The sequence below is a fragment of the Eriocheir sinensis genome, chromosome 2 (genome assembly GCF_024679095.1).
Source record: "Eriocheir sinensis breed Jianghai 21 chromosome 2, ASM2467909v1, whole genome shotgun sequence".
In the NCBI taxonomy this organism is placed as follows: domain Eukaryota; kingdom Metazoa; phylum Arthropoda; class Malacostraca; order Decapoda; family Varunidae; genus Eriocheir; species Eriocheir sinensis.
In genome coordinates, this window is record NC_066510.1 from 1,540,846 (window position 1) to 1,566,086 (window position 25,241).

The 25,241-nt window shown below is 43.3% G+C and overlaps 2 protein-coding genes across 2 annotated transcripts in view; both read right to left on the minus strand.

The window, feature by feature from the left end:
* Positions 1-6,535, minus strand: part of LOC126998437 (snRNA-activating protein complex subunit 3-like) — a 33,673-nt gene extending 27,138 nt beyond the window's left edge. The window contains exon 1 of the mRNA XM_050860122.1: positions 6,145-6,535. Within this exon, the coding sequence (XP_050716079.1) occupies positions 6,145-6,264 (120 nt within the window). The 5' untranslated portion in view covers positions 6,265-6,535. The remainder of the gene's footprint in view (positions 1-6,144) is intronic.
* A 1,660-nt stretch (positions 6,536-8,195) lies between these two features.
* The window catches only part of LOC126998451 (prostaglandin reductase 1-like), a 44,056-nt gene continuing 27,010 nt past the window's right edge, over positions 8,196-25,241 (minus strand). The window contains exons 2-9 of the mRNA XM_050860147.1: positions 24,941-25,055; positions 24,602-24,704; positions 23,270-23,452; positions 22,226-22,344; positions 20,650-20,801; positions 17,657-17,777; positions 13,981-14,099; positions 8,196-9,532 (exon numbers count right to left, since the gene is read on the minus strand). Coding sequence (XP_050716104.1) covers positions 9,419-9,532; positions 13,981-14,099; positions 17,657-17,777; positions 20,650-20,801; positions 22,226-22,344; positions 23,270-23,452; positions 24,602-24,704; positions 24,941-25,046 — 1,017 coding nt within the window. The 5' untranslated portion in view covers positions 25,047-25,055 and the 3' untranslated portion in view covers positions 8,196-9,418. The remainder of the gene's footprint in view (positions 9,533-13,980; positions 14,100-17,656; positions 17,778-20,649; positions 20,802-22,225; positions 22,345-23,269; positions 23,453-24,601; positions 24,705-24,940; positions 25,056-25,241) is intronic.

A 25,241-nucleotide genomic window follows, 5' to 3' on the forward strand; every position in this document is an offset into this window, starting at 1 on the left:
TTTTTTTTATCAATCGACTTCCTGTTTTATTGTTAGTAAGCTAGTTTCTGAGGGTGAAGGGACGGGAGGTGTAACAGACAGAAACAGTTCGGCGATTCTTTCAAAACACCAGAATCTCCCAGAATAAAAAAAGTATCGTCGATCGGTGCGGTGAGTGGGCTATGGGTGAACTTCTGGAATTCAAATGCGTGCTGCGGCAAATTAGTCAGGGGCGTATATGATGGATACTGGTCGCTTGTGTGTTAGTGTTTCTTTTGTTTAAATGTTGGGGCATGAGGATGTTCTTAACTTAGTCTTTGTTTGGTTAAAATAGAATAACAGGGAAGTCAAGGGGGGTGCAGCACTCCCCATTAGGTTACATTAGGTTGAATGGGAATAAGGGGGAGGTTGAGAGCAGCGAAGGCCCCCAGTTATATTAAATTACAAGATAAGCTACATTTAGGGTTAGAGATTTTCACTAAACTTTTGGAGTCCCATATTTCAGTCAACTTGTCTTACCCCCAAACACCCAGTACTCACACAAGCCCCCAAGTTTGTATGGAATGAGAAAGGAAGTTAAAGAAAATTGACAAAGTAGTTTCAGATTTGCCTAAATGAATCTGAACTGAACTGTCTGTGCTCTTCAGGGGCGCTAAATGCTACCCCTTCCCCCTCCTGGCTAACAATCAAAGGGACAAAAAAGGTAAACACAAAAAGAAAAGACCAAACAATGTAAGCTACAGAGCAGAAAATAAAAGAGAAGAGAATAGAAAAGCAAAATCAGTGGAAACAATTAAAGCGAACAGACAAACACAGAGCGCAGGGCAGGGTGAAGTAACTAAGAGCGTAGTGAAGCATAGCAGTGCGGAGAAGAACCAAGGAGGACGTAAGCAGAAGCGATACAAAGCAGAACACCCCAAAAGAAGAAGAAGAAGAAAAAGTGTAGAAATTCCAACACCACTTTTAAGAAATTGCAAGCAGAAAGAGATAGAGAAATGCAAAAGAAACGTTCAGATTAAGCTGCTTACAGTGATGAAAATGAAAGAAAAGAGAATAGAAGAGCAAAGTCAGTGGAAGCAATTAAAGTGAACAGGAAAAACAGAACTCAGGGCGGGGCGGAGTGTGCGTTTAACCCAGTAGCAGCGGGGATCATGTTTCTTAACGGTCCCTCTAAGCGAGAAGAATGAGAAAAAATCATCACTCACACAAACCATTTCATAATATATATCAAAGTATTTGTGATCAGTTTATGTATCGTCTATTTTGGGGGTTTAAATCATGGAACAAATTTGGCCTGTCGCTGCTACACGGTAAAGCCACAAATTTGGCCCGTCGCTGCTACCGGGTTGAGTGTGCGCAGTGAAATAACTAAGTGTGTGTAGTGAAGTATTTAAGTGTGAGGAAGTACCAGGGAGAACATAAGAAGAAGCAAAACAAAGTGGAACAACTCAAAAGAAGAAGAAAAAGGAGAAGAAATTAGAATAATGGGGAGATTGAAAGCAGTGGGGCAGCCATCATATTCACCTGGTACCAGAGACGGGCCAAATTTTTGCCATGATATGAACCCACCAAAATAGATGATGTATAAACTGATCACAAATGCATTGATTTATATTATGAAATGGTTTGTGTGAGTGATGATTTTTTTCTCATTTCTCTTGCCTTTAAGAAATATGATCCCCACAGATACCGGGTTGAATTGCAAGATGACCTGGGCCGGTAATCTCAGACCCTTCTGCCTCTCACGGCGACTATTTCCAAAGGCCGAAAAGGAGGTTAAAGGGGCTATTACATTGGGCAAATTTTCCGTGGATCTTCAGTCAAACCACGATTCCTGCTGGCGTGGTTCTCATTTGTTTCTTGTTATTGCTGCTGCTGATGATGCCTTGTCTATCTTTCCACCACATGACTATAACCTGCGTCCTCGCAATTACTAATTTATGTTTGGTTCCTGAGCTTTTGCCTGCATCTTTTTCATGTGAGAGGGGAGTGCTTGAGTAATACTTTTCACTCTTACACACTATTTTCTTTTTATTGCTGAGTTGATGCAGGGCAGTCAGTCTCCTTAGTTGTTTGGGACCGTAATATTGGTAACTCTCGATTTACACGAGTTTGGTTTATGCATTTTTGAAATAACGCGGGGTCCAAAATCCAAATAAATGTTTAATTTACATGTTTTTTCACTTATACGCGATATTTTATGGAGTGGCCACCAGATGTCTCACGCAACTGGACTCGCATGGCACCGCGGCCACACAGCTGAGCTCAGTTCTTCCCGCGCGCCACTTGAACAACAATACAGTACCCACGCTGCCATGCTACTCAACAATAGGGGTAGGCAGGTACCGGTACCAGTACTGGTACTAGCGGTACAGGCAACTCTTGATTTACGTGAGTATTGCGTCCTTGAAGAGGTCGCGTAAATCAAAAACAATGTAAATCAAACAAGAGATAGGTTTCTGTCGTAAAAAAAATATTCACTTCATTCAGTGGAGAGAGAGAGAGAGAGAGAGAGAGAGAGAGAGAGAGAGAGAGAGAGAGAGAGAGAGAGAGAGAGAGAGAGAGAGAGAGAGAGAGAGAGAATATCCATATCACCGAAATATCCACTCAGGCACTCAGTCTCAGCCTCACTTGTGTGAGGAAGAAATGAGGGACACCACGAGCAACTGGCTAGTATTGGTACCGGTACTGAGCAGTCTGGTACCGGTACCGTACCGTATAGCTGGTACCGTTAGTACCGGTACTGGTACCGGTACCTGCCCACCCCTATGTTGAGTAGCGTGGCAGCGTGGGTACTGTATTGTTGTTCAAGTGGCGCGTGGGAACAACTGAGCTCAGCTGTGTGGCCGCGGCGCCATTTGAGTCCAGTTGCGTGAGACATATGGTGGCCACTCCATAAAATATCGCATATAAGTGGAAAAAATGTGTAAATTAATAATTTATTTGGATTTTGGCCCCGTGTTATTTAAAAAACGAGTAAACCAAACTCGCGTAAATCGAGTTACCTGTACCAGCTATATGGTACAGTACTGTTACCAGACTGCTCTGTATCGGTACCAATACTAGCCAGTCGCTCATGGTGTCCCTCATTTCTTCCTCACACGAGTGAGGCTGAGACTGAGTGCCTGAGTGGATATCTCAGTGATATGGATATTCTCTCTCTCTCTCTCTCTCTCTCTCTCTCCACTGAATGAAGTGAATATTTATTTTTCGATAGAAACCTACCTCTTGTTTGATTTACGCGACCTCTTCAAGGACACAATACTCGCGTAAATCGAGAGTTGCCTGTATCTTAGATAGAAATGTCAAGTTGGATACTGGTCTAAAGGAACTTAAACACTGTGGGTCCAATTTACCTTTAATGATAGGTTTCATGATCGCCGCTTTCTCACTCTCAGGGAAAGTCTTGTTTTCGATACTAGTGTTAACCATCATAGTCATAATATTTAAGAAGTCACTAAAGTCTTCACTCTTAATGATGTCACTTATCGGCGAGGGATCATTATCACAGTACGTCAGGTTCACCTTGTGTTTGATAGTTTTCACCACAGCCACATCCACTTGTTGAAAGCTTGTTAACTTTATTTCAGGGACTGGTGTTTCCACAGCGGATCCATGGTAACCGTCGCCTTTAAAGTTCATGATAACTCTCTCAATTTTCTTGTCAAAAAAGTCGGTATTATTCAATATTGTCACAATTTTCACACCCACAAACTCCTTGGTGCTCTATGAAGGGCTCAGTGTCCATACAACACATTGCTGTATTGCTTTGCCGTCGGAAATCACTTGTTCTTGTGATATAAAAAAAGGCATTGGGAGGTGAGCAGTGTTGCCAACGATCCAATGCTTGGTTAGCGATTAGCCCACGCATGTGAGACCAGGTCCACCACACGTGGTTATTTTTTTTTTTTAGAACAAGCACCTTTACCCAAAGGGTTTTGTGAAGGTTTGGGCCGGGTATAGTATTAGTTAAAGGTGTGTGTTCTAAAAAAAAGTAACCACGCGTGGTGGACCTGGTTTCACATGCGTGGGCTAATCGCTAACTAAGCGTACCATCACTAACCGGATCGTTGGCAACACTGGTCAACTCCGAATGGCCGCCGCCAGCACCAAAACAAATGTATGTATATGCCTTTTCACTACCATTACCACTTTTTTTTTTACTTTTAAGTTTTTCCGCCTTCATATTATGGTTAAGGGACATGTATTTCATCCCTTAAGTATAATATGGAGGCGTAATATCATATTTTGGAGGCGTGTAGTGATTCTCAATAATACCCTTATATCACAAGAACGAGTGATTTCCAAAGGCAAAGCAATACGGCAATGTGTTGTATGGACACTGAACCCTTCATAGAGCACCAAGGCATTCGTGGGTGTAAAAGTGGTGACAATATATAATAATACCAAAAAGTCTGAAAACTTATTTGCCAGCACCTTATATAATTTATTGATGTTAGGCCCTGCCTCCACAACTTTATCACAAGCCGATTTTCTTTGTTTCTTGCCTCCTGGTATGCTCTTCTTGCCTCATCTGTTTTAAGCCTACGCCTCTTCTCAGTGATTCTCCCTCCACTGATGATGGTAATTGAGGCGTTTTGTCTTGGCGCCGCAGCTGCAGGGTCATGTGGCGCCGAATAAAATATTAAATGAACTAAACCGTACTTTAAAAGTGGTGAGCCTTTGCACGGGGCGGATGTGTTGCGCTTTGCTCGCAAAAGTGCTGAGTCGATATGGCTGGCCGAACCAAGAACTTGGGGGAGTTCTGTTACGTTTGTGCGGATCCCACAGGCGATAGATAGGGTGCTGTCTGTGCCCTAAGTGGTGTCATTGGAAATGTGCTCATCTGTCTGGAATTAAGTCGGAGAATATACCTAAAATAAATTGGATTTGCAACCCATGCCTTCATAAAGCATCTCTGGCTACCAAAATTGTGGAAAAAATGGAAGAATTCAAGCTGGAATTATCTAAGGAAATTTTAGAAGTGAAACAAGAAGTTGAGTTACGAGCAGTCAGTGTGAAGGAGGAGTTGGTTGAGGTGGCACAGGATGTGGCAGACGTTTTGCAGCGAGCCGAGCATGCACATGTGGAGTCAGCAGATGCAACTTGGGCTGAGGTCACCAAACGTAAGAGGAAAGTTAAGAAGAATTTACTTGTTGTCAAGGCCTCTACACAGGAAAAGAAGGATGAAGTCTCCCAGGCATTGAATGGTATTCAAATAACTGATTCAAGATTTACAAATAGAGGTAACATTATCATGAACTTTGATAATGAGAACACAAGGGATGAGGCTGCTCAAAAACTGGAGTCTGTTGAGCAAATTAATACCAAGAGTGTTGGAAAGATGAAACCAAAGATCATGATATGCAATGTGCATAAAGAGGAGACCAAGGAAAAAATAAAGGAGACCATCTTAGACCGCAATGAGTTCTTACACGCCATTGGGGGTGTTGAGGATAAGATTGAGCTGGTTTTTAGCAAGCCTGCAGCTGGCGGCACGATGCACTACATTTTGAGGTGTGACCCAATTGTAAGAGAGCTGATTCACAAGAATCACAACAAGCTAAAATTAGAATGGGGAATATACACAGTGAGAGACAGATACCATGCAATTATATGCCATCATTGTCAGAGATATGGCCATCTTGAGGCCAACTGTACTGCCAAGACCAATGGAGACGCCCCAAATTGTTTCAAATGCGCTGGCAATCATAAATCACAGGAGTGTACCATGGCTGAGAAGAAATGCATAAATTGTGTGAGATACAAGAAACCTGAAATCAACCACTCAGCAAATGACCGGTGTTGTGTAGTTCTCCAGACTGAAATTGAGAGAATTCGTAACATGACCAATCATGGCTATTAAGTAGTGTCTGTACTTAAAGATAAATTGTGTGTGATGAATGTTCAGTGTGCTGGAAATAAGTGTTGAATATTTAATTGTGATACTATAATGAAATTAGCAGACATGAACTAGTTGTTATATATGATATTATTCGTAAAAGAAATTAAAACACTCACTACAATGTTTGAGAATAAGTGCATCGAAGACTATTATTGAGGCTAACGTTGAAATTGTTGACGGCCCTCGTAGAGCGCTGCATCAGCGGCGGAGCAGCAGGGCCTGAAACCTCATCAACGGTAACGGTAACAAACAGTCCTCACCCTGGAGCCCTGCAGCGGGGAGGCGGCGAGGGCGTGGGCGTACCGCTCGAAATACTCCTTCAGGTCAAGGGGCTCCTCGCACACCCCCGGGACGCCCTTGAGGCTGTAGATGTCCTCCATGGCGCCGGACACCCTTCCTGTTGAGCCCAGACACTCTTCTTTCTTTTATTTTACTTTGTTTACATTTGGTGCGTGAATCTTGATCTTGATGTCACAGGCGATTGGGGATATTTTCTCCCTGTTCAGGTCTTTGTAACGCTGCCTCTTGGGAAAAGAAACAATAAATATACGGAACAGACAGTATTCCACGTATATGAGACAAAATGCGGTAAAAATCTTGCAGGAGTAGGCATATTATTATCAAGACACAAATTATGTTTTAATGGGCAAAATATGACTACTTTTTTTAGTGGAGATAGTTTTTTTTTCTGCGCAAATCAGTAAAAAATTTACTTTTAGGGGGGCACACATAGCAGGAGTACAACGGTTCCCAGTAGCACACTCCCCCACCCGCTCTGCCGTTCACACCCGTTTTCTATGCAAGCGAGCGAGCGAATGAGGACATCAACTTGCTAGAATCAGTTCAGAGGAGGATGACCAAGATGATTCAGGGGCTGAGGAACCTCCCATATCAAAATAGGCTGAAACATCTAAACTTACATTCACTAGAGAGACGAAGAGTGCGGGAAGATCTGATAGAAGTATTCAAATGGGTCAAGGGTTACAACAAAGGCGATATAAGTAAAGTACTGAGAATTAGCCAGCAGGATAGAACTCGCAGTAATGGATTTAAATTAGAAAAGTATAGATTTAGGAGAGATATAGGCAAGCATTGGTTTAGTAATAGGGTGGTGGGGGAATGGAATAGACTCAGCAATCACATAGTTAGTGCAGGGACGATAGCTTGTTTTAAGAGTAGACTGGATAGCTACATGGACGAGGACGACAGGTGGCAGTGAGGTGTGGGTGCAGTAAGGTGACGGGGTACTGGATGCGTGCCTAGTACCGCCGGTATAACGAGGATCAAGCCTCTACCTGTAACCCCTGTAACGACACCTCACCCACCGTGAGTAGTTGGGGGGATTCTGGAGCTGCCCTGTGTAGGCCACCCGGCCTCTTGCAGTTTCCCTATGTTCTTATGTTCTTATGTTCTTCTTATGAAAGTGCTGCCAACATTATTATTACCTGCGAGTTGGTCTTGTCTGGCCCGCCGGGGACGGGGAGGGGATGGGGAAGATTAATACTACGGCCGATAGTGTGATTGTACAACTAGCTATTTACACAGCACGTTGTCAACACACAGACAGCAATCACTCAGCAGAACACTGGGTATGTTGCTGTTCACATAGATTGCAACACCATCGTAGGCTTATGGGCCTGTGCGTATTCGGTAAGATTCAGATCCTTCAGTTTCATTTAAAGGAGCAGTTTTTGATTTAAGCCAGGTTCCGCCAGTGCATATTATGTCTTAAGTGTTTTACAAGTCATACCTAGAGTTAAGAATTTCAAGATCTGTCTGGCTGTGTGGGAGAATAGAGGAGGGGAGGAGGTGGTGGGACAGGAGTGGGGGTGGCGGGGCGGGATCGTGGACTAATGGAAAGGGTGGGAGGGTATGGGCCATATTTTTAAACATTTCCACCCTCAAGAACACGTAATTTACTAGTCTTTCGTGGGAGTTTAGGGCATTTCCAGGGGTACTTTTATGACCCTGGTGGTAGTCTGAGTTTTCTTCTGTACCTTGAACCTAACAGAACACTCATTAGAACTCGATTAACTTCCTTTTTGACCTCTGGAAATAGTTGGTGTCAGGGGCGGGAGCATCTGACAATACCAACCTATGCAACTAGCGAGACAGGGGTGAGGTAGCGGGGTCGGGGCGAGGATGTATGGTAGCTGAGGGAGTGAAGGGGTAGGGGGAGAGGAGTGTTTGTGTGGTGGAGAGGGGAGGGGAGGGAGGCAGAGGGGTGGAGGTGTCGGGTAGTGGTTCGGTGCCGGAGTGGGTAATTACTAAGACTTGGAATCACTGACTTTGGAAGAATAAAACAAAAAAATATCCCCAAATGTAATATATTTTTTGTCATTACATCAAAATAAAAATTAACATCCCTCTTAAACGTGTGCATAATCACGGCACCTCCATATTCGCCATTCGCCCCATGCTTGCTAGTCAGTGGCATGGCTGTGGCCCCTAACATGAAATCGAGGGAACAAACTGCAATGTAATTTGGCCCTTTGAGTAACTCTATGTAAGTACGTGGTGCATTGGTTAGCTTGCCTGGCTGTGGATCCGCGGACCAGGGTTCGAATCCCAGTCAGGGAAGTCGGCGTGCAACTCACCCAGCCAACGTTGCCAGATTATCGTACTCAGAGCCTCGTATTTACTGGTTTCTGAGCCATAGCTATTGCCAAAAAACACCAATAATTAACCATTTTAACGATAACTGCATATGAAGGCAATTAATGGGGTCGAGGAGGCAGTTTTGGGGTCGGATATCGGCAAACATAGGAAGCTGAGTACGACAATCTGGCAACATTGCTGACCCAGCTGTTGATCCTTCATTTCCGGCTGGTCGATAAATTGGTACCGTGGGAAACCTGGGGAAGGTAACTCTACCCACCACAAGCTCAAGGGCCAATGCGACGGAGTTCAGCATCGAGGCCAAGCGCAGCTATGGCGTACACCCCTAATTCTTTACCTATAAAGGCAGCCCCTCATGAGACCGACCTTCCACAGAAAACTTAGGAACCCAATTTGGCTCCTTGACTAATTAAATATATGGACCCCTAGCGACACCACTAACAAGATGATGTTGGAAGAATAAACCAGACTCAGCACAATATGCATTTTGTAATTCCGTACAAGTGAAATTAAGTACAGTTGCATTATACCTTTACATTAATCAAAACGCTCAACACTCGACAATTATGCCACAGAGCTAACAACCACCCTTGTATACCAGCCTCCGAGGGCAAGAAGAGTTCACACCAGAAAGGCACATGAACGGTGGTAGTGGTTATCGGAGAGCCCCGGACTCGTATACTCAAACGCTTCAGCTCTTATCACGGTCAAGTTTGAAGGCCACAGTAAACATCCCTTGGGTTCCCATCAGTGTTTTCCTGTTCATGGTGTAGAAATCTTGCAAAACTACCCCCAAATGAATCCACCTACGTGTGAATCCTTACAAGTTCTACGAGAGCTAGCTAATGTAAATGTACTAAGGCGTCGAAACGTTTGAGAATATTGGTCCTGGTGGTTAGTGGTGGCGGCTGACGCTCACTGCGGCACCACGACTGCCTTCCCGATGTTGTCTCCGTCAAACAGACCGATGAAGGCCTGTGGCATCTTCTCAAACCCATGAACCACAGTCTCCCGATACTTCAGTTTGCCCTGAAAAATCACTTGATTAGCTTGAGGGTTATTTATTTGATCAGCTTATACTTTTTAAGCTTAGGGAGATCATTAGAATTAACAGATGGAAAGATCAGACACATGGATTGTAAGATACTCACGGAAGAGGAGGATGAGGAGGATTTGGTTATATAGCAATTATGATACACTCCCTTGGCCTCGCAGAGCAATCTTTTATATTAAAAAAATATCCCCATGCTCTCCAATTCCCTGCAGCAAGATAACCCTTTGTTACATATTTCAAGAACACTCGTTACCTATTTGGTAAAAAAAATAAAAAAAATAAATAAAAAAAATAAAAAAACTGCAACCCCTTCACAAGTATTTCGCACAATTGTCTTCTAGGTTTATTTTTACAAATCCTAATGTGACTGATGAAGAAAGACTGCCCAGCCACAAGTGCTCAGGTGTTGTTTATTAGTTTTGTGTTGTCCTGATTGACACATCGGGCGTGTGGGTTCAGCAAACAGGAGCCTAAGAACTAGAATATCTGAGCACAAGGCTCTGTCGTACAGAACAGGCAGCCCAGTAATGACACCGAGTTTTTCAGTAATTAGGAATCATTCAAGGGATAAGGGACATATAAGTAGCAAGGGTGGCAGTACGGTACGGTACGTAATAAATATCGTAATTCCGCATGCTTAAAAATACCGTACCGTAAATTTGTACCGTTACCAAAAAACCGTACCGTACTAGTATGAAAAAATAAAATTTCGTACCGTAATTTCGTACCCAATATCGTACCAATGCGATAAGCTGCCTACATCTCTAAAATTAACCAATTTTATGAAGTACTTGTGGAAACACTTCCTTATTGATGAGACTGAAGATTAAGTTCATATAACTGTTTTTAGTTTTCTTATTAATGAATATACCTTTTATAGTACGTATATTTATCACTAAATATATTAGAACTGGAACTTTTTACTGTTAGTGAAAAGTTCCAGTTCTAATAGGTGCGGTAGTATGAACTTACATAATATGTCTTAGAAATGACGGGCCGAGGCCCGAAGGCCAACAGACGAGTTGCCGTCTAGTACCTCTCTCTCTCTCTCTCTCTCTCTCTCTCTCTCTCTCTCTCTCTCTCTCTCTCTCTCTCTCTCGTAAATAAAACTATTTTGTGTCGCAATCGTCCGGATATTCATATTAGTCTATTCTGAACAGAGGCAGTGGAATACATATTAGAATTTTAATAAAGTATGAAAAGGGTACGGAAAAGGTACGGAAAAAATAACGTAATTTCGTACCGTACCGTACTTGACAAAAAATACCGTACCGTAATTTCGTACCGTACGTTTACCTTAAAAAATACCATACCGTACCGTAATTCCGTACCATACCATACCGTACTGCCATCCTTGATAAGTAGGGAAAGTGATTTTAGGACATAATTTAGAGCTGACCATTCTTCAGATTTGAGAATTGCAGACTCACTGTTTGTTTTTGAAGACCAACCAGAACTTTGCAACAATGAATCATTCAAACTGAACACTTTGGGTTAAGCCCTGTTCACACTAGCGGTTTGTCCCGCGCGGTTCAAACCGCGGCGGTGATATTACAGTGTAAGTCAATGGAGCTGTTCACACACAACCGCGTAGTTTTTCCTCCCGCCGCGGATCCGCGGCGGGCTTTCAATGGGAGCGTACACACTTGGTGGTTTGAAGGCGGTGTGAAGGCCACATTGCCTTTCCATTGGCTGGCTTACCCCGTGATCCTAGCCAATCAGAAGAGCGATGGTGTGTGAACAAGGCCTTAGGGTTGGTTAGCAGCCAGTGTTGTCGTGTTGTTTGCTTCAAATATTGCAATCTTCTGGTTAATGTATTACATAATTTCGGTTTCACAGTATTATAAATACCGTTGTTTTTACTCTGTTTTAACGTTTTTACAGCCTTTTTTATAGCCTGAAGATGTGAGATGCTGTTTCCCGACGTCACAAAGTGAATAAAGATGTGGAAATTGCTGGGGATATTCAATTATTTGTCAATTACATCGCTGAGATATATATATATATATATATATATATATATATATATATATATATAGATATATATATAGATATATATAGAGAGAGAGAGATATATATATATATATATATATATATATATATATATATATATATATATATATATATATATATATATATATATATATATATATATATATATATATATATATATATATATATATATATATATATATGTGTATAAATATCCATGGGAGCATACGTTAGTGGGCGCGTCGCCTCGCGAAACGCCAAGCCCGGGGGTCCCTCAGGGCAAGAAAGTCTCCATGCAGGCCCCCTTTTCTTCCTAAGCACCTCCTGACAGAATGTATCGACTTGTTTAATCCACGACCTCTGTGGGCGTCCCCATAGCCTCCTCCACCAAGGATTATCTCTTAAAGGAACAACCTGATGAGTAGGGTTAGTTTCTGGGTAGCATGTCACATGCCCGTATGGTCGCTGGTTAGACACAAAGTCATTGTAGCGATATCTCATGATTCTGCCCAGACGCTTATTACCAAAGGCATCAAATCCGCCTCTCCAAATCACTCTTTAGTGTCCATGTCTCACAACCATAGAGTAAGACAGGGAGCACAAGGGATATAAGATCTGAATCTCTGTCCTTCTACATAGGTATCGACAACGCCATGTACTCGTGCTGAGCGAGACCTTAACCCCGTGGGCCAAGATAATCCCCCGCAAGACTTCCTGGTGAGACCCACTGTTGTTCTGAACTACGCTACTAAGGTAGATGGAATTTTCAAAGATCTCAAATCCTCGCTACACGCATAAATTGACTCATTGTGCCGTACAAAGTGCTCGCTCATTTACTGCTGATGCGAATTCGATCTCATCTGTTAATATTTCAGACCTGAGTAATCTGGGTTCACGCCTGGTAAGCAACAACTGACAGGATTCTAGCACTTCGCATCCTTGTGGGACGCCGACTTGAATTTTGACAGTGGCTACTCGCAGCATATGTCGATCTCAAGAAGGCTATGACTCAGTGCATAATGAAGCACTTTGTGACATTTTGCGGATCCGTGGGATTCCTGCAACGATTACTGACCCGATGACTCGCCAAACTTTGGGACTGAGAGTGCTGTGAAGGAGAGTCGTTTTCGACTTCCCTATTTATTCGGAAGTGAGGCACGGGTGCGTCCAACATCAAGGTCACTGATCTTGTTTTTGGTGCTGATGCTGTGCTTCTCGCGGAATTGCTGAAGGTACTGGCGATGGCTCTCGAGGTGCTGCATGGGGAGGCGAGGTCTCTGGGACTGAAGGTCTCCTGGACTAAGACGAAGGTCCAGTCATTTGGAAGCTTTAACTGATGATACCGCTTAATCAATCTGTTCAACCAAGGTCCAGTCGTTTGGAAGCTTAACTGATGATACCGCTCAGTCTGTTCATCCATGTGGTGAGATACTGAGGCCATCAATAATTTCAAATATCTTGGTAGCTTAGTGTAAAACAATGGTGAGTCTTACCAGAAAGTCACAGGACGGATGTGATGTACTCGCTGAACACGACCATATGACGTTGTCGATATCTATGCAGACGAGCAAAGATTCAAATCTTTGTCACATTTGCTCCCTGTCTTTCTGTATATAGCTGTGAGACATGGACACTGAATAGTGACCAGGTGAGGCTTGTCGATGCCTTTGGTGCCTTTGTAGGATCATGGGGTATCGGTTGAAGGACTTCGTGCCGAGCCAGCGACTACGTGATGAAACTGTATCGAGGACTGTTACCAGCTTGGTTCGTGAATGCCAACTCCGGCTACATGGGCACGTAACAGGCTTATAAGGTTATTTCTGTACGAGACAGCCCTTAGTGGAGCAGACTAAGGGGACGTTCACGTAACTCATGGTTGGGACAAGTCGATCGATCCTCCCATGTGTCTTAGGACAGCACGAGGGCTCGCTAGGAGGAACTAACTGCATGGGGTGGACACAGCGGGGTGGGTGAGGCAACGTGCCCCCTGGAGTATGCTCCAAGTTAGTTAGTTAATTTTCTCTATGTCGAGTGTGTAGACTAGAGGATAACATATTCTTGTTCTTCCCCATCTTCTTCTTCTTCTTTCTTCTTCTTATTATTATTACGCTGGTTAGCGACCCTAACGATGAATCTGCAGGCCTGGGTTCGAATCCCAGCCTGGGCGGTCGGCGTGTAGCTCACCCAGCTTTTCATCCTTCCCTTCTGGATGGTCACTAAATGGGTACCTGGGAAAACCTGGGGAAGGTAAACTGTGGTGTCCCGGATGTTACACTGACCCTTGTGTCGGGTTAATGGGTTCCCTCCCTCCACAGGCTCAATGGGTTGACGGGATGGAGATGAGCACCGCCGCCACGCGCAGTTATAAGGTATATTAATAAAAAAAACAATATAGCTAAAGGAGAAAAACTACAAACTATGCTCTACCCACCTCCAGCACCCACGCCTTGAGCTGGTTGAGGCCTTCCATCCAGCGGGCACCCCACCGTGTGACGAGGAAGCCCTCCACACGCAGCTGCTTCGTGAGCACGACACGCTCCTTGAAGGCTCCTGGAAAGACACAAAATTCTCTCTCTCTCTCTCTCTCTCTCTCTCTCTCTCTCTCTCTCTCTCTCTCTCTCTCTCTCTCTTGCGCGCGCATGTGTATATATAGGTCTATGTGTGTGCATGCATGTATGTATGTACGCGTTTATTCTATTGTGTTATCTCGCATGCTCAACATATGATTCTATTACTTTATCATTATGTAAAGTTATCATAATCATTTCATCTTTACTATAATCATTATTAATGTTGTCACAGCCAGTAATTTTCAAATAAAATATATATTTTCTTGCCTAAAAAGCTATGCTTTATACAGGCTAGCTTTAGTTGTACAGCTTAAAGCTCTGTCCATACATATATATGCATATAACATATATAATTTTGTATAACTAATAGCTATAAATAAATGTTTCAAATGTTTCAGATGTTTCTCCACTCATTAATTGGGGATTCACAACATGGCTTCCGTAACAAAAGATCCTGCACGTAGTCTATCTTGATTTCCAGAAAGCGTTTGATAAAGTCCCACATCACAAATTACTTTATAAATTAAAGCAAATAGGCATTGACGGTCAAGTAAACCAATGGATCGCGAATTGGTTGAGCAACAGACAACAAAGAGTAGTGATTGACGGACAGAGTGGGCGCCGGTCACTAGTGGCGTCCCTCAGGGCTCGGTTCTTGGCCCAGTGCTCTTCATTATTTACATCAACAACGTGGATGTTGGACTCAATAATCGCATTAGTAAATTTGCAGACGACACAAAGATTGGTAACTCGGTTCTCACTGACGAAGACAGGCAAAGCCTCCAAGAGGATTTGCACAAAATTTCAGCTTGGTCGGATAAATGGGAGATGCCCTTTAACGTAGACAAGTGCCAGGTTCTTCAAGTTGGAACAAAAAATAAGAAGTTCGATTACGAAATACGCGGCGTTAAACTCACAAGTGTTCAATGCGTTAAGGACCTGGGGATTAAAATTGCGTCAAACCTCAAATTCTCACATCAATGCATCGATGCAGCAAATAAAGCGAACAGAATGTTGGACTTCATTAAAAGAAACTTTTTATTCAAAAATAAAGATGTAATACTTCCGCTCTACAATAGTTTAGTCAGACCCCACTTGGAATATGCGGTAGGCCTACAGTTTTGGTCTCCCCACCATGCAAAGGACATTGCTAAACTAGAAGGTGTTCAGCGTCGAGCAACAAAAATGATCCCTTCCTTGCGCAACAAATCCTACGAAGAAAGGCTTTCCACCCTTAACATGTTCTCTCTTGAGAAACGTCGCCTCCGAGGAAAACTGATCGAATGTTTTAAAATACTTAATGGTTTCACGAATGTAGACAGAACAAAATTGTTTATGATCGATGACACTTTGCGAACGAGGAACAATGGCACAAAACTCAAATGTAGACAAGTAAATTCAGACTGCACCAAATTTTTCTTCACCAACGTTGTAGTGCGAGAACGGAATAAGCTTCCACCATCAGTGGTCCAGTGTTACACGATTGACTCCTTTAAAAACAAGCTCGACCGCCACTTCCTTGAACTTAATATTAACTAGAGTAGAAAAGCAACGTTTTGGAGCCATCTGATTAATGTAAAATCACTTAGGTTTAAGGACAGACCACCTAGTCTGGACCATGGGGTCTGTGTGGTCTGATTTTCGATGTAAATCTATGTAAATCTCTCATGGGAAATTTTGGAACAGCTTACTGTAGTAATTAATTCTTCTTTCGACTCGGGTGGGTTTCGAGAAAATTTTAGAACTAAACTGAATGCTTCTGTCAGGCCTCTCGCCGTTTACTGTCACAGAACGGTGTGATGCGGATATTTTCTCTCTTCATTCAGCTCTGTTCATTTAATCGTAAAAATATGTGTAAAAGAGCTAACCCCTCCGCCAAATAATATAACCCATGGGAGTGTGCTAAGTTACAATCACACAACAGACATTCATTACTTTTAACTTGGTACTGAACGTCTGTTGTGTGGTTGTAATTTAGCAATGAACCCTATAATATGAAACGGACACTTGCCCCAGCCTCGTCATTAAGCCGCGAATTTTGGATAATCAACCGCTTTGGTGCGAATCGCCATAACTCCCTTATTTCCCGGGCTACCGAAAAGTTTATAGTATCAATCGACGGCAAAATGAAAGGGCTATACTTTTTAATTTGTGACCGGCTCGAAAACCGACTCGAAAGGGTAAAATATCGAATAAATTTGCGAAAAACGACTCTGAAAAAAAAAGATTGAGTTTCCAACCTTGAAACTCGCTCATTTTTTAAGAATTTCAAAATACTTATTTAACAAATGATCTAGCCCTGCAAATGTGCTTTCCATATATGGTGCATAACATTTCACTACTCCCAGTAGTTTCGTCGCTAGAGCTCGAAACGTAAACCCTGTCGAGAGCGATTATGACGAACTCCAGACACTTTGCCGTTTTTGTCTAGTGTGGCCTTGCTATTGCCTCTAGAAGGCTGTACTTTGGAATGTAGCCCCTCTTGGCAATGTAGTTTGACCAACTCGAAGGATGTTGTGATAGCTCAATTCCAAGTTCGTCGTCGAGCCGTCACAAAACAGCCTGTTTTTCGGCCCTTTTGCCGCGATTTGGACACGCCCTTGTTTTTGGCAAAAACTACTGAAGCTAGGAAGGCGTGCTTGGTGGCAAATGAAAGCTCTTTTAATACAGATTAATAATCAGAAAAAAATGGAAAGCATTAAACAAATAAAAAAAGTTATAAGTAAAAAGCTAGGACGTGTCCAAATCGCGGCAAAAGGGCCGAAAAACAGGCTATTTTGTGACGGCTCGACGACGAACTTGGAATCGAGCTATCAAAATTCCTTCGAGTTGATCAAACTACCTTGCCAAGAGGGGCGACATGCCAAATTACAGTCTTCTAGAGGCAATAGCAAGGCCACACTAGACGAAAACGGCAAAGTGTCTGGAGTTCGTCAAAATCGCTCTCGACAGGGTCTACGTTTCGAGCTCTAGCGACGAAACTACTGGGAGTAGGGAAATGTTATGCACCATAACTGAAAGCACATTGGCAGGGCTAGATCATTTGTTAAATAAGTTTTTAGAAATTCTCAAAAAATGAACGGGTTTCAAGGTTGGGAACTCAAAAGTAATTTTTTTTTTCAGAGTCGTTTTTTGCGAATTTATTCGATTTTTGACCCTTTCGAGTCGGTTTTCGAGCCCGGTCGCTGATTAAAAAATATAGCCCTTTCATTTTGCCGTCGATTGATACCAAAAACGTTTCTGTAGCCCCAAAAATAAGGGAGTTATGGCGATTCGCACCAAAGCGGTTGATTTTCCAAAATTCGCAGCTTAAGACAAGGGCGCCGCAAAATCAAGAGTAAGCCGTCCATTACTTGAGATGTCACTGAATTTAGTAATGAATGTCTGTTGTGTGGTTGTAATTTAGTAATGAATGTCCGTTCTATGTTATTATAATTTAGTAATGAATGGACAATTTTCTCGCTAAAAGTGGCACAGCAATGTAAGGTTGTCTGCGGGCTTTACTTGGCACTGGGCACAACGTGAGGCGCCACCAACCTGTGAGTGCGCCCGGCGCCTCTTTGGTCTCCTCGTTGTAGGTGGAGATGGCCCCACACAGGGACACGCGGCCAAAGTCTGCCATGTGGTTCAAGGCTTCGGCCGTGAACTTGCCTCCCACCTGGAAACAACAAAAGTATATATACATTTATAAAGTCGTAATACAGCCGCGTTGAATGAAACATAAGTTAACGAACGCCTCTTGACACTAATAAGCCTAGCTTATTCTATATTAGTTCACTCGGTCACCATTAGAGGGCTTCTTCGAGTCCCTCCCTAGCCACGGACGCTTACCCCTTAGTATACGCCGGGGCGCGCGTCGCCTCACCCACCCTACGACGCCTGACCCGGGGATTTCTCCGGGCGAGTCTCCATGCTGTCCCCCTTCCCATCTTGGTACCTCAGAGCAGGATGTATCGACTTGTTCGCTCCACGAACTCTGTGGGCCTCCCCCACTTGAAATTGTTTTTAAAGAAACAAGACGGTGAGCAGGGTCTGTTTCTGGGCAGCGTGCCACATGCTCGTATGGCCGAAGTAGGCGTTGACAGACTAAGCAGGTAACAGGTCTCCAATCCCTCTCACGAAGTAGTCGCCCAATTGACACCAATTTACTCAAGCGATATCTCATGATTTTGCTAAGGCACTTGTTACCAAAGACCGCATTCCGCCTCTTCGATTCACTATTCAGTGTCCACACGGCCACAGAATAAAACAGGGAGAACTAGCGACTTGGAGATCCATAACTTTGTCCTACTGCAAAAGTGCCGATGACACCGTATACTCGTGCTGATTGAGTCCATAACATCGTAGGCTAATCCAATCCACTGTAAGATTCCTTGATGAGCCGCTGTTGTTGTGCACTACGTAACCAAGGTATGTGAAATTTCCCAAAATATCGCTGTCCTCGTCACACACATGAACAGAATGTACTATTTCATCTAATAAATTTCCAAACACCTATACCTTGGTCTTTGTAACTGTGGTATCGATATACTTCATTATACCTCATTGTTATTACGTAAAATATTAATGTGTAAGGAATTTATATGGTGCTATAAGGGTAAACTTGTATGGTGCTATTAGAAGGTAACATAGGTGCCGTTAAGAACGCTTCCATGCAGCCGCCGACGTTCAGGTTAGAAAATAACATAACACTGAAAAGGAAGGTGTGTGAGTAAGAAGAAGGGAGGAACGAGAGGAGGACCTAAGAAGCGATACAAAGCGTTACAGGTCAAAAGAAGAAGAAGAAGAAGGGGCTGAGGTCTGTCGTTTATAAGTGGATGAAATGTGGATTCAGCGGTCAGTGGAGCAGTGATTCAACCCGTGGCAATGGAGGTCAGTATATTTTGCTAATATTTCTATGTTATAACACAATGTTAAGCTATGTAGTGTTCACATACTGTGTATAAGAGTGTTAAGAATAGTTTAAGCTATGAATGCAACAATATATGACTTAGGCTTCAGAGCAAAGAACCAGAATATGTAACGCTGGGGCAGCACTTTCTTTCCCATAGTTTCACGGCACGCCTGGGGCATGTATGGCGCACAAAATGGAGGACTCTTTGTCCAAAGCCACATCATAGGAATAAAAGAAAATTATAACAACGAAGTTTCCATGTCCTGCTGGCAGTCCATGCATATCTGCGTGTCTGTGTAAATCAGCCCAAAAGGGTGACTGTTCCATGTTCGCTTCAGTCTTGTTCAGGAACATTGAAGTCTCACGGGTTCGCCTCTTCGTGCAGTGCCTCGAGAGCCATCCCCAGAACCTGTGACTGCAAGAATTACTGCAACATCGGCAAAAACAAGCTCATTGACCCTGGTATTGCCAACAGATGCTCCACAATGACTCTGATCCCCAACTCTGCCTAGTACCCAGTTTATGCAGGTGCTGTAAAGCTACAGGGTAAGGTTACAGCCCTGCCCCACTCTCGTGCTCACGACACACACACCACGTCACTCTTAGTCCCAGATTACAGGGCAGTCATTAGACGAACGGTCGAACAGGGGGGATTTTTTTTTTTGTGTGTGTGTGTGTGTGTGTGTGTGTGTGTGTGTGTTGGCTATTATGATTGCCGACGGTCGTCGCCTGTCTGGGACATGCGGCCAGCCAGCATTCCGGCGACATGCTGGCACAACCATGCGTGACCCTTTCACATCAACACCCAAGACCTCGTGTACCCTATAGAGTCGTGGGTTGTCGTGGCCCAGCGACTTATGGATCTGACAACTCGGCCCCCACGCTCCAAGAATGGATGATTTTTTTTTTTTTTTTTGGCGTCTTGGTGTCCGCTAGTATAATTGCCGACGGTCATCGCCTGTCTGAGACATTCGGCCAACTAGTTGCCAGGATGTCGGTGACATGAGAGAGGGATGAACTGCGGGTGATGCTTCAGCGCTGGGGAAAGGCGCGGGCCCACTGAAACGGACTTCATATTGTCAGACTACAGGAGACCCTCACCCCAGCGAACTGTTATTTTTTTTCTCTCTTTCGGGATTCAGAACAGTTATTGTTGGGAGCTACATGTCTGAAGAGTACTGTATCTGCTGGTCGAAAAAATATATTACCTCGTAGATTTCAAGCTTGTATGTTTTAAGGAGTGCGTAGATTTGTGGTGAATTTGATGACCGAGTGGCGAATGTATGCGGGCCCTTATCTTCCTCGTGAACGGCAAAGTCCAATCCAGAAGGCAACATGAGATGTTTCATCTCTTGAATACTTCACTCATGGTTATTTTGTTCTTTAGTATGCATAGTTTATTTATGTTAGATGAGTATTATTTCTGAAGGTGAGGTTATTTAGACTTCTGGTCCTAAACTAGCTGCTTTACATACTCGGTGCTGCCGTACACAACTTCTAACCTGTAAAAAATAGTTGGTTAACAAAATTCAAAGCGTCGCCGTTGCCACGGAGACGAATGCGAGGGGCCTCAAGCTGCGAAGGGCGAAGTGATAGCCAGTACGGTTTATTGCTGCCTAGCCGGGCCACAACTCACGTTATCGAAGAAAGCGTTGATGCCGTTGGGTGCGGCTTGGCTCAGGGCTTCCCCAATGTTGGCTGTCTTGTAGTTGAAGACGTGGTCGGCGCCAAGTTCCTTCACCCACTTCACCTTCTCGTCAGAACCGGCGAATGCAATCACCTTGCAGCCTGTAGGTTAATAAAGGAAAAAAAGGCAGTGACTCCATGACATTGCCGGCTACGGCAAATAATGCTCTCGAAACTGTGCGCACCATTTCAATTAGAACTCAGTTCAGAGAAAATAAATAGTATAGAAGATTGAGCTAAGGAACAGCACTATTCAGAGACATGCAAGCCCTCGTCGACAGACTGACTTGGTCGGCTAGATTTCGATCGCCGATAGAGTCGGTCTGTCGGCACATTGCTCCCTTCTATAGGGAGGGAGCAAATCTTTAAAAAAAAAACCACTATTCCCAATCCTATTCCTCAGCAAAATTACTTGAAGTAGAAAAAATAACTAAGCTATTAGTACCTTATTTCCTTTTTTTTCTCTTCTTGACATGAACACTGATTGGAAGAATGTGTACAAACTACATAACATTTCCTAGTTCCGAAAGAGTAATCTAAAAGATTATTTTTCAACCATAACCGACCGCCTCAAAGGGGAAATTCGCTGTCCACTATAAATCCTCGTTCATCACAACACGTGCTCGCGACAGAGGTTGTAACAGCTTATTATTTGTGTCGCCATTTCTTCATATACAGACAAATGCCAGAAGATAGGAAACGCACGGCTTTTATTATCGTCACGAAGCTTGTGATAGTGAAAGTAATGTTTAAAATAAAACTGGGTGGCTCTAAGAATCGTTTACAGAACATTTAGACAACGATGCCCAGCAGACGAAGAGAAGTTTTGATAAATTTCTTGGAAGGCGAGACTGATACACCCACAGCAAGTACTCAGCAAATATTGTAACATAAACATAATTTTTTAATAAGTCCAATTCTGATTGATTTTGCAGGACTTTCATGGAAGAAGTTTTTTTTTATGAAGAGAACCTAGCAAGTAATTTATTTTCTCTTTTATCAATAAATAAAACATCACCACTAAAGGGCTGGGGTCGTCCAAGAGGCCCCTCAAGACAGCCTGTACCGGTGTTATAGGCAGCACCTAATATATATATATATATATATATATATATATATATATATATATATATATATATATATATATATATATATATATATATATATATATATATATATATATATATATATATATATATATATATATATATATATATATATATATATATATAAATATATATATATATATATATATATATATATATATATATATATATATATATCAGCCTCTAAGTAAGACACAGCCATGTTCCTTTACTTCTAACCCGTTCGTTGTAGCAGCGTGCAGTGCGCAGCTGCCTGAACCATTGAGTTTACCATAATCACCGATAAGTCATAACTTGTTGAAGAAGAAAACTACATATGATTGCATTTGTTTTCCTTAGGAGCAAAACTGTTACGAGAGCGTGGCCCGCTGCTACTGCCTCGCTGGACCAGGCTGTGTTACTACACCGTGGGTAACACACCTTTGATTTTGGCGATCTGCACCACCGCGCTGCCGACGGCGCCAGCAGCCCCGTTCACCAGCACCGTGTCTCCCGCCTTGGGCTCGCAGATGTCAAGGAGCCCGAAGTACGCAGTGTTGCTGAAAAGGGATTGCATTGTAACTATAACTACATTATTTACTTAATTGTTTATATACAGTCATACCGCAGTTTACGAGCTTAAATATATTCCAGCACCTGCAACATATTACTCCTATAAAGAAAATTGATAGGCCAACTTAGAAAGTCAAATTCATCTCATAGGATGAGTCAACCACCCAGACCCGTATCTTACTTTCCCTTCCTGAATAATCCTTCTCTCCACCGGACGTGCTAAACCCTGAGGACGGGTTGGCGCGCCCTAACCCTAGTCCGCCCACGTTTGCCGCGTGTGGCGTCCCTCTTCGGCTGGAGGGTGGGAGTCCTGGAGGTTGAGCGGTACCGTAGTCGTGTGCTGCGGCTAGCAACACATCTCTTTGGTCATTTTTTCCCGCCAAGACAGCTCGGAGAGGTCAGTCAGCTTGTCTGCGTGACCATGAGCCAAGTGGCCACCTCTATGTGTCTGCTTATACTCTGCTGTTATGCTCAACGTGCAATAGGAAGTTGGACATCAGAGTGATGAACTTGAGTAAATTGCCTTGTACAGTGAGATCATGGGAAGGGTGGTAGCATGCAGCCCGCAAGTCAAGATGAGCAGTTAGCATGAAAATAGTAATAAATGATGGCAAGGGAAGTAGGGAGTTGTTGTCATAGATTTAGGACAAGCATAAATAAACAAGCGGATAGTATGCTCTTGGTAGCATTGCCTTTTCGAGTTCCAGCGCTTAATTTAATTAATTTTGCAAGGACTTGTAACCGTTACTTCCCTTTTTATATTATTTTACCCACTCCTTCCCCAATCCCATCCGAATAGTGACGCAACATTCCTTGTCTTCAAATTCCTTTATCGGTTTAAAATACGACAAAATTATAGCACTAACATAATTAATACACAGTTCCTTCTTCCGTGCCTTGCCGCTCACCTACCCTGGCATGCCTAGGAGTCCAATGCCTAGACTTTTCGGAAGGTCCTGCATTTCTGGCAGAGGCTGGAGCTGCAGATCCTTCTCTTGGAGTCGACTAGCCGTGATGAGTGTGTGCGTCCGCCAACCCTCATAGTGGACCAAGTGCTTTCCTACGGGCCACTGAGGGTTTCTACTCTCGATAACTCTGTGGAGGAAGAAATGTAGAAAAAAATATGTATACCAAATATCAATTCCAAACGTAAATATTATTATACTCTGTTTCAGCAAGCCTGACGTAAACAACTCATCAATGTCAACAGCTTCGTCATGACTCCCCTGCATGGCGCGACCCTGTGTCAACACATTTCAATTAGCGACAAAGTTGTAACACGCCCTCTTGACATATTTTCGCCCACAGGGAATAAAGATCGCAATCAAATGAGCTTTAAATTTCCTAAACATGTTAAAAGGTAAAACAAAGGTTAAGTTGGGTGCATATGCTGTTTCTGCGTGTGGCTGCAGTGTTCATCTCCGTACCGTTGGCCCTTAAAGCCCGTGGTGGGTAAGACCTCATTACCCCGGGACACGGGCCGGGTGGAGTCTAGGATTGCCACAGTTTACTTTCCTCAGGTTCTTCTAGGTATCCCTTTATCGACCAACTCGAAAGGCAGGATGAACAGTTGGGTGAGCTGCACGCCGACTGCCTGGATCGGGATCCGAATTCGGGCCCGCGAAGTCGTAGCCAGGCCCTCTAACCACTGTTCCCCGTTTAAAGGTGATTGATAATCACAGAAAAATTAATGAAGCAACAGAACCACTTCAAATTGTCACGTGAACGGACTGTCTCGCGATAAACGGGTTAGAGGCAGAGGAACGAAGCTCTCCCTATGGGCGTGAATATTGCTTCTCAAGGTTGCTGGGCCAGGGTGTAGAAAGACATTACCGTGATACAGCTTTGTTGTACCATTTGTGCTTGTGAAGCAAACTTAAACAATTTTGGAGGTTTTCTTCTCTCTATATCTCTGCACAGAAGGCAAGGACATAAAAAGCTGTCTTATGTAAAATAATCTAAAGTACAAAATCTTTCCCATCAAGATCAGATTGCGCAAGGGTTTAAACATACCATTAATACTATAGTGCTTGTATAACGAATACAAAAAAAAAATACTGGTTGCTCTTTTTATTCAAGGTTTGTGTACCTGAAGAAGGTGTGTACAGTGAACTTTGCTTACTTCTACATTGTTCATAAGAATACACGGAATGCGAAGAGGGTTTGGTCTCGCAATGTACGCAGGACCTGTGCAGCAAAAGCTAAAATATTTTTCAAACATATCTTCCAAAAGTGTGTACTTACTTGGCAACCTGCGATCCAAACATGACTGAGTTGAGGGGGAGCATCCGTGCCCGGTACCTCAAGTAAGGGTCGACGCTCAGGGCCACCGCCTCCACCAACACGTCTGGGTACAATAAAATACTATCAGGCACTCCATCACCCAAGCATCCACACTGGGCAGGACAGTTAACGATTATTTAGAATTTATCAGAATAAATTAACAAGAAATGTCCTACAAATGGTAATGGAAAAGTGAATTTGATAATGAAACTTGAGGAAACGGGTAACAGGATGAGTCTTCTCCACAGCACAGTGCTTTTTAGTAATCTTAAATTGAATCAACCTGCACGTCACACTTACCTCCCTCGCCTAAGGCTGGAATTTCCTCCTCCACCAGGGCGAAGTCCTCCACACGGGGCTTCCCCTCCGGCCTGCGCGCCAATTTCCACAGCTTTGCCACGACCATGATGACTGTCTGCGTCACGCCACCAACAACAAAAGTATGGAGGTAAATATGATGCGGTACTAATGGGGCGGCATTCCCAGATGCCTCTACCTCCCACATCTGCTATTTCCAAAGGCCGAAAAGGAGATTAATCGGGGTTTCAAGGGTTTTTTTTCACGTTCATGGTACAGAAGGATCAAACTTCCACCAGGGTCA